Genomic DNA, 10,136 nt, shown 5'->3' with positions numbered 1-10,136 from the left:
ATGTGAGCATCTCAGCTTTTATTGAAGAAAAGTAAGTGGTTGGGCAGAAAAAGTGAAACGTGACCTAAGAAAACCCTAAAAACTCAGAAAATAGAAGGCAAAGAAAAAGAACCTAGTATTTATTGGTTTTGTTTTTTTAAAGCTCATGCTTTTTAAGCCAATCTCTTGAGTTGCTGTGGCCTGACCCATGAGATTTTTGAAGGTGTCACTAACGTTTGTAAAGTGCTATATAATTGTTAATAAGACAGTTGCCTTTTATGCCTTGAAGGCACAATCACGATCCTCTAGTCCTGGAGCTGGGGTGGACCCAGAAATACCTAGATGAGAGGCAAATATGATGGGGGACTGGGTGGGATGGAAGGCCCCATGCAGATGTAAGACAGATATTATAAGGAATGGGCCTATGCTGCATCCCTGTGTTCAGGGGTTTTGGACTGGGGGGGAAGGGGTAGGGTAACCAGATAGCAAGTGTGAAAAATTGGGACGGGGTGGGAGGTAATAGGCATCTATAAAAGACAAAGCCCCGAATAGCAGGATTGTCCCTATAAAATCAGGCCATCTGGTCAACCCTATGGGGTGAGGGTTGGTTCAGCCCATTATAGACAGACCAGCTGGGGTCTGGCACTAAACCCCCTGGTGTTGGGGTGTCGGGGGGGGGGGCAACATTTTACCCTCATGGCTTTACACATTAACCACAGCCTCCGTCCTGAGTCCCCAATTGGCCTGGGGTGACCAGACAGCAAGTGTTAAAAAATGGGACAGGAGGTGGGGGGGTGGGGTCACAGGAGCCTCTATAAGAAAAAGACCTCAAAATCGGGACTGTCCCTATAACATCGGGACATCTGGTCACCCTAAATGGGCCCCAGGGATCGGGTCTGCTACTGCCCCTGCAGGATTATGAAAGGGGGAAGGGCTGGCCCAGGGCCTATTCAGGAAGCAGGAGAGGGCGAGCTCCATGGAACTGTCACTCCTGTGAGAGGCGCTCTGTGATTTGACAGCCGGCAGGGCGCGTGTGGCAGGGTGCGGCTATATAAGTCGGGGCAGGGAAGGCGGCGGCCGCCATTTTGTCCAGTGAAGAGAAGCAGAGCGGGAGCCTGTTTGGGATCGAGTCGGCTGCGGCGTAGCGCGTGCTCCCTTCTCGCGCCCACCCCGGGATTCGGTGAGCGCCTCACCTGGGGGTCGGGGATGGGCTGACCCGGGGCTGGGCACCGCGGTGGGACGAATGGAGTCGTCAGGCCCCGCCGGCGCCGAACAAAGAGCCGCCGCCATTTTGTGTGGCCGGCTCGGGCGGCGGCCGCTCCGTTGAAGGGACCCGGGCGGGGGAGCAGCGGGGAGCTAATCCTCAAGGAGCGAACGCAGACCTCCCCTTGCGACGGGGGCGCGGCGAGATGAGCCCTGGCTGGGCGAGAGGCCCCGCGGGGGGGTCCGGGAGAAGGTCCTCGGGGGGCGGGCCTGGGTGGAGCCCCCTTCCCAGCGCGGCTTTCTGGGGTGGGCGCTGGCTTAGGGAGCGCGGGGGCTGCCGCCGAGCTGCGCGGGAAGGGGGGTCCCCGCTCTCCGTGTAGCCCCAGGCGGGGAGGGACAGGCTGGTCGTACATGCCCGGCCTAGGCTGGATGGGTCCCCTCTGCGGCGGGTACCTGGGCTTTACCCGGGTCCCCTCTGCAACGGCCTGCCCCGATCTTGCCCCTGGATGCGCAGATCCGCTTCGCGCGCTGCTCCGAGAACAATGGAGCCCGCGGCACGCGAGGGCTGCGGCGCCCCCTGCAGGTTTTGCGGGTGCCAGCTTTCCAGACCCGACATTGAAACCAGGGGGTGGGGCGGGGGGGGAGTCTCCTAATAACCTATAGCTACTAACACATCTAGAAGAAAAACTCGAGGCTCTAGAGTTCAGTCTAGCTTGATTCCACCTGTACCTGGCATAGTCTCCAGGAGCCAGGGGTTAAAGAACCACAGGTCCTGCCTTCCTCTCAAAGAAGGGTGTTCTTTCTTGAAGCTAGCTAACTTGAGTTAAAATCCTAGTGAAGACAAGTCTGTTTATAGTTTTAACACAAGTTAACCTGCTGGGAGCCTAATCTTTACGCTTCATTATGTATCATTGCTGTGGTTTCTGGGTGCAGTACTTTTTAGATACCTAATTCCTATGGATTTCAGTGGAAAGTGGCAGCCTAATGACCTCTGAGGATCTAGGCCAAAATACTGTAGTTATCTGTAGGCTGAATGGAAGTAAAAAAAATTTACTTTCAATATTTATCTTCTAGTGATGCATCGTGACTCTTGTCCACTGGACTGCAAGGTTTATGTAGGTAACCTTGGAAACAATGGCAACAAAACTGAATTGGAACGAGCTTTTGGCTACTATGGACCACTGCGCAGTGTGTGGGTTGCTAGAAATCCTCCTGGCTTTGCTTTTGTTGAATTTGAAGATCCCCGAGATGCAGCTGATGCAGTGAGAGAACTAGATGGAAGGTAAAACTTGCTTTTTAGGCTATGCAGTTAATTTAACTAAAACTAATTGCTACAGATAGTATTAAACAACTTGTATTCACACTTAAAACTGACCAAGATCGAGTAACACTGAAACATCATGGTCTTGAGTTCCTTAATCATGCAGTTGTTGGTTAGTATTACTTACTGACTAGTTTAATTTATAATGCAGAATAACCATTTTAATTGAGGTGGTTAACTAAAAATAAGCTTTTTCACAGATAATCTGTGTTCATATTTTTGGTCATTGAAGTCAGATCTAGAATCATTTGCTTGTGTAATGTTGGTTAAGGGTGTGATTCAGTATATTTAACTGGCAAAGCCCTAGTGTAGAGGCATTTTTACCAGCAAAGAAGTCATTTTGCTGCTATAGTTTTTCATTTGGGGAATTGGTATAGGAAATGTTTTGTTGGTATAAGCTGATATATTTGCTGATATGACAAACCCTTTCTAGTATAGACTTGGCCTGAGATTGGAAATTTGAAATACCTAAACTCATATAGAAGAAATACTTAAGCCTGTAGAGTTCAGCCTAATTTGATTCCATCTGTACCTGGCATATGGGGCACAAGAGATTGACACTTCATTAACACTTCATTTTGAGTTGAAGGGAATTTTGTTTTTGTGAAATAACTTATGAATACTATTAAATACATGTAACACTTCAGAAGTGCCTGGTGTTTGGATCATTGCTTTTAAAGTGGAGCTAAGTTTAAAATTTGAAATGCATGAGAACAAAAATATATTTGAATTTTGAGCTATTAAATCTTTTAAAATACTGATAAAAACATTTGCATTTTGACTGCCAGCCAGATCTGAATGTATTATAAATAGCTGAGCAATCTACCTCGACCTTAAATTCAGGTGTCTATAGCAACAACTGAGTACACATTCACACTAGACCATAGTGCAGTGGTTCTCAAACTTTTGTGCTGGTTACCCCCTTCACATAGCAAGTCTCTGAGTGTGACCCCTCCTGTTCATTTTTTTTATATATTTAACCATAGGGAAAGCACTGATGGTTTGGGGTGGAAGAACCCCTGCCATAGTGCAATTGTGATTTTTGTAAATTGTACTTGAGTGTTAAATGCTGTCCCTTCATCTCAATCAAATTTAAAAATGAAATGGTTTAGTTTTCTTGTAAAATCCTCTTACAGGGAGAGAAGAGATACAGGATTTTTTGTTCTCTCAGAAATATTAGGGAAGCCATTTTTGTTCTAGAGTATACAGTAAAATCTGCTTCATTAATTAAATCAGATTTTTATCTTGACAGAAGACAGAAATGCTGTGAAGATATAAAACTGTAGTGTTCACTAATATTGATCATCTTTAGTTTCCATCTGTATCAGATGTATATAAACTACCATTTAAGTTAACGAAGTCAAATCTATAAAATCCATGTCCAGAAGGTTCTATCTCCCTGTTTAAGTAGCTTTGGACGTGAGGCTCTGATCACTTGTGAATTTTAAATATTTTTATATTGGGCTCATTATGATAGCTGAGTGCCTTTATATATTTGACTAAATGTACACAAGAAATGTTTCCCTTCTCCAGTGCTAGGTCAGTGTCTTCAGTGCAGACAGATTTGTTGCTTGGAGCATTAACAGTAACCTTTTTTCAGAACACTCTGCGGGTGCCGTGTCAGGGTGGAGCTGTCTAATGGTGAAAAACGGAGTCGGAATCGTGGTCCGCCTCCCTCATGGGGTAGGCGTCCTCGAGATGATTATCGCAGAAGAAGTCCTCCTCCTCGCCGCAGGTACCCTAGGTCAAAGATCATGCATAGAGCTGTTGAAATTACCACTTAGCATCATAGAAGCAGGCTTTCTTTAAAGCATGTTGATGGGGAACATCTTAAACATCCTGATCACAATTCGGTGATGCCAGACACTTTATATAAAAAATCAAGGTGAACATAAATTGTATTGAACGTTGGCTTTTGTCCTTAGGTCACTGTGTAAGTTGATAGTCAGCGCCCTCTGCCCCGGACTTACCCTTTTCCTTCCTAAAATCTGCACATCTTCTAGTCCCTTTCCCTTTTTTCCCATACATCTACTTAGGCTGTTCCCTTTCCTTTTCTCCATAATGGCAAACATTACATACAGCAACTTAGCTTTTCCATGCAAGTGCATTTCTCCACTTCGTAACAATTCAAATATTTGTCATGCAGGCAGCTGTTTAATAATGGTAAAACAAGTAACAGTTGCGTTTTAAATGTAAAAATCTAATTTGACCCTAGTAAAGAATTTAAAACGTCTTGTGACAGTCTGTCATTTGAGTTTTGCAAACTCAAATCTAAAATATAGCAGGGCTTTTAGTAACTGCCTATATTCTTGGACCCAGACTAAATTGTCTGGATGTTCTGGAATGGTGCACGTCTCACACCTACAACATGGTTCATACAGGACTGAATTTACCTATTGCAGGTGAGTGAAGTCCTCACAGGATAAGCTTGAAACCATGTCCCTTTTGCTGTTTTTTAAAAAAAAACCACAATAGGAATATGTTAGCTGATAGATGGTTGTACTGATGGCTTGTTTTTCATTTTTTATGCTTTTTGGTCCATCTATTAATAAAAATGAACCCGTTACAGAGTCACCATCATGTCTCTTCTCACCACCCTCTGAGTCTGCATTAGCCAGTCAACTAGCCCTTTCAGCGTCATGTGACCAGCGCGCCCCATTCAGCTTGGCTGGTGTCGTTTCACATGACCCAGGCATGGCCAGTCGTCAGGTTGCACCGCCCTTTGGTTCCCGAGCATGCTGTTTTCTCTCAGCCTTCTCTCCAACCTTAACCAAATCGGCAGCAGCCACCTCGACCGCCCACACATTCCCGGCCAATCAGCTCAGCTGTTTATTTACCAAATGTCTTCACAACAACTACAGCAGCAGCCTTCGGCTAACAAAAAAGCAGGAAAAATCCACAACACCCCCTTCGCCAACCAACTAAATACAACGCAACATCTGGCAAAACCTTTTCAGCAAATTCTTCTTGGCAGTCAGTCCGGCAGCCTCACCTCACCATTTCTAGCTTGTTGAAACCAAAAACTAGTAAGTTTTTCCTGCTTATACAGTTTACTGCTGGTTAAAATAAGGAGTAAGCGGCTTATAAGTAATAATTTTTCTCAATCAAAGGCTGGCTGTGCATAATTGAGTGGTAACGTACATATGTTGCTTGAATAAAACTTTTAAGGGTGATAAGGAAACTTTTTGATGTACATGGAACCAAAAGTAAATGAGGTATATTTGCATGTGAGATGCCAAACTAAATTTTTAATAAAGCTCTAACAAATTTAGCTTTTCCTTGCAAATCTGCCAAGTCCTATCACCTTTAAACGGTTTTACTAACCGTTTTCAGAACTTAAAACAATTACTTTTTTGGGATGAACTGGGCCAAGCTAAGGTTTTTAAGTCTAAACACACTATGGCATTTCAGAGAATGCCCATCACAAATATGCAGTTCTAATGTAGCACTTAATGGCATATCAGTATTTACAGAGAGCGCATTTTCACTTTTTCTCCACTTGGTATCTCTTATCTTGTCATGGACCTTTTTGGCTTGCATGGGTTCCAAAACATTGGTCTATGCTGTTTTTTGGAACCACTTGTGGGACTTTGGTGTGGTGTACTGGGCAGTGGATTTAGTTGAAATGGAAGTGTTGCTTTGGACAGGTCTGCTGTGAAGCATTAAGTTAAAGTGAATTCTTGGTTGCAAAAAGTGCTTTTCACACTGAGCTTTTACTATGTTAATCTTTCCATACATTTTTACTGGACGATGGGTGCCAGTTGTTTCTTGGCACGTTCACTGGGCCCAACAGTGAGTTTGACAAGTTGGGAAATACCTCATCCCATTAATGCTAAAGAAATTGATAAAAAGGCTCATTTTTCTATTTCTGGTTCTAGATCACCACGAAGGAGAAGCTTTTCTCGTAGCCGCAGCAGGTAAGCAGCAGTTATCTAAACATGGGCTCTACTGTTTTATCCAGAGTGCTTTCTAAGGAATCTTTTTTTAGTAAAATCCTTGGTTGTAGTCACTCGTGTCATATTTAAAGTAGTTCTGCTGATACAGAACATAAAAGTTTTAAGACTTGGTAAATGTTCTAAAAAACACTTACTAAAGACTGTTTTTAAAGGGTTCCAGGGTTGATGGGGCAGGGGGAGGGAAGGCATTTCCATCACTTTGGATTTGCTCCATCATTGCTAAGTTTCTGGCATTACTGCATGCATGGCAGTAATACGCTGTTTCCTTGTTACTACACCGCTCCCTTCTGCTATGTTGAGACACTCTCTCAAACTGTTGGGGGAAATTGATGGTTCCCCAAAGCTGTCCTACTCATGAAGTGGACTGTCTCTAGAGTTTTATTTTTCACTTCAGAGCACTCATAGGAAAAGTTGCATCCATCACTAAAATGCATTAGTTTCAGGGGTAGGCAACCTATGGCACATGTGCTAAAGGAGGCACTTGAGCTGACTTTCAGTGGCACTCACATTGTCCAGGTCCCCCCATCTGGGGCCTCTGCGTTTTAATTTAGTTTTCTTCTTAAACATTTTAAAAACCTTATTTACTTTAAATACAACAATAGTTTAGTTATATATTATAGACTTATAGAAAGAGACCTTCTAAAAATGTTTAAATGTGTTACCGACACGCGAAACCTTAAATTAGAGTGAATAAATGAAGACTCGGCACACCACTTCTGAAAGGTTGCTGACCTCTGCATTAGTTTCTTGGAATATAAAGCTGCTTTGATAGCATGTAGCTACATGATACAGCAGTTGGTTGGGCACAGGAAACTATCAGATGGAAACCAGTGGCTCTAGTACTGTGCATGTAATTTTTAAAACTTGATTAAATATAAAAATGTAAGTATGCAGTAGGAGTTTTAAGCAATATCAGAATTCAAGCTGATTCCTCTAACTACATGAGGAAGGAGAGGCAACTGTCTTTATGAATGGATAAGTTTCCTGATTAAATAGTTCCAAACTTTACAGAGAATGTGATTCTTTTTAATGAGGTAATAGAATTGTACACTTAATGCAGAGCTGAACTAGACATGCTAAACATAAGACAATGATATTTGAAAAAGGCAATTGATACAAAAACTAATGTGGTGCTCAAATAGTACATTGCAAAGATGGGAAGGCCTGCAATTTTCTTGTTGGCTTTAGCTGTAGGACACTTAAATACACTTGACCTTACTTTGTTTCTTTGCACAGTAATGGTCTTTCATGCATATTCATTCTCTTGTAATATAATCCAGTTAAACTTCACTCCTGTGTGGATATTCACCTTTCATTGTAATCTCATAGGTCCCTCTCTAGAGACAGAAGAAGAGAGAGATCACTTTCACGGGAGAGAAATCACAAGCCTTCCCGTTCCTTTTCCAGGTCTCGTAGGTAAGAATATGTTGCATCTTCACATTTCACTTTCTATTTGATTTTGAAAGGCTTATTCCATATCATCGAATCAGTGACTGAAAGCTCTGTTGCAGTGAACATTTTTCTTTAGTGCTTTAGGTAAGGTCTTTTCTCAGGGAACTTGTAACCTAAGATCAGTTATGTTTATAACTTCATCCACTCAAAGATTTTTAAAGTACTTTCCAAAAGTTTCAAGTACGTAATTTAGAGTTGTACTGGAAGTAACTTCCCCAAGTAAAATAGTTTGAGATGGAGTTAATTTTATTAATGTTCATTCTCTTATTTAGTCGTTCCAGGTCAAATGAGAGAAAATAGGACTTCAGGAGGAGCTGTGTACAGGAAGTCATTAGATCTGAGCACAGGCGGGAGGAGTATGTACAGAACATTGTGTTTTGTTGGAGACTTCATAAAGCTTGGTGCATTTTTAAAATGTTTTAGCTGTTGAACTTGCTTTTCTTGTATCTTGTAACAGGTGACAAATGTAAAGATGTGAATCTGTATATGGTTATGAACAGATCATATGATTTGTAATAGAACTTCTTGTTTTACAGTGTACCCATATGCTTAACTTTCATTTGCCTTGAGTGGTGGTCAACTTGTCTTGCATAGACAAATATATTTCTAGTTTCCCTATTCTGTCCTGGAATCTTTTCCGGGTATCAGATGTAGATAACTTTTGAAAGGAAGGTTGCAGTGAATATTCATTGTAATAAACATCTGTTATGACATCAGGCTATTAGTTTATCCAGAACAAGATGGTGATTCCTAGTACGCTTTTTGGAAAGAAGGCAGAAATTGCAAACCAGTAGCAAGTAGAAAGTCTGAGTTGCAGATAGTTTTGTACAGAACTTTTGGGGGAGTTCTGTTTTTCCTGCATTGGAATTCTGAAAAGCTACATTATGTAAAATGTATATTTTTATCCCTTGGGCCTAGATAATTTTTGTACTTAATGTGATTAGAGCATTTTTTTAAATACTTGATAACCAAACAGCTTGCATTTTAGGCTAACCATGTGTTACAGAATTTCTGAGCAGACCAAATTCCACAACTGGAGTGGATGGCTTGAGTCATATGGGTACATTGTACAAGTGAAAAACATTACTGTGCAAGAATTTTCATGTCACTTGTAAAATGTTTTGTGAAATCCTTGGGATTAAAGTTTTTGGTTACAAATTTGTTGTAAGCATTTAACTTTTGAGTCTCTTAACACGTTTCTATGCATAACATTTAAATCAGGATGGCTTAGGCACATCTTAGTTCTAATCTAATACCCTTTCAAGGTAAAGGGAGTCAAATTGCAGTTATTTAAAGTTAATATTTGGAATAATTAGCTAGTAAGCAGTACTACATTTCAGTTGTAAAATGCAAGTCATTGAGAAGCCCCTTGCTACTTGGAAATAGTTAACTGTGCTCAATGACTTAACAAGGCTGGGTCTATGATCCTATGATGATGGCTGGGCAGTCTGTCAGGATTACTCTTAAATTCAGTGCTTAGTGTTGTGCTTCTCAGTGATGAGACACTTGTTAAAAAACACTTAAGTATATCTAGGGTGTTGACTTCCCATAATTGAGTTGGCAACCTGTTTAATAACCAGAGATTCAGAATTTGTCAACCTAGCTTTATCATGTATGTCCATGAGACTTAAAATTGCTTGTCTGTAAACTGAAGTCTTGCATGGAGGTTTCACCCAGAGTGTAAAAATTCATGGCATGATTCAAGTGTAATTAGAGCGCCAAACTGCATAATGCTCCTTTTCTTCCTATGTAGGGGGGGGAATTGGTACATCATTCTTTGATTTTTGTGCATTTAGATTAAATCCATCATACTTCGAACAATCTTGTGGTTCAATTTCCTGAAATGTCTCTAAAAAGAAAGGGTGCTGCATCATTTACTCTAATCTTGAAGTTTTAATGCAAGGAATTGTTTATACTAGTACCATTCTACTCTGACCTTTTTATTCACATGGAAAATACAGTTGTTAGGTGTTAATAAAATGGAATGAGTTATCACAATATACAGTTAATCACTCATTAGTAGCAGCTTCAGTTCTCAGAGGTTGGTATCCATGTCGTACCCATCTGATGTAGCGGGGCTTATTCCTGACTGACATGAAGTAAAAAAAATTAGTCCCTGGTAATTTAGCAAAAAACACTGCTCATGGTTGCTTTTTAATCTTTCTCCATAAACTGATAGCACCCTCAAAAAAAAAAAAAGTAGGCAAACCAGTCAGTAGGCAAGT

The 10,136-nt window shown here is 41.5% G+C and overlaps 1 protein-coding gene across 1 annotated transcript; it reads left to right on the top strand.

The window, feature by feature from the left end:
- Positions 1-1,037: 1,037 nt before the first annotated feature.
- SRSF3 (serine and arginine rich splicing factor 3) lies at positions 1,038-9,069 on the top strand. Its single transcript, XM_032804850.2, has 6 exons — positions 1,038-1,159; positions 2,257-2,464; positions 4,104-4,238; positions 6,382-6,420; positions 7,789-7,875; positions 8,184-9,069. The coding sequence occupies exons 2-6, from the start codon at positions 2,259-2,261 to the stop codon at positions 8,209-8,211; spliced, it is 495 nt and encodes a 164-aa protein (XP_032660741.1). The 5' UTR covers positions 1,038-1,159; positions 2,257-2,258; the 3' UTR covers positions 8,212-9,069.
- Positions 9,070-10,136: the final 1,067 nt, after the last annotated feature.

The sequence above is a fragment of the Chelonoidis abingdonii genome, chromosome 4 (genome assembly GCF_003597395.2).
Source record: "Chelonoidis abingdonii isolate Lonesome George chromosome 4, CheloAbing_2.0, whole genome shotgun sequence".
Classification (NCBI taxonomy): Eukaryota; Metazoa; Chordata; order Testudines; family Testudinidae; genus Chelonoidis; species Chelonoidis abingdonii.
Note: the sequence above shows the minus strand (reverse complement) of the source record. Positions and strands in the feature narration are given on the sequence as shown.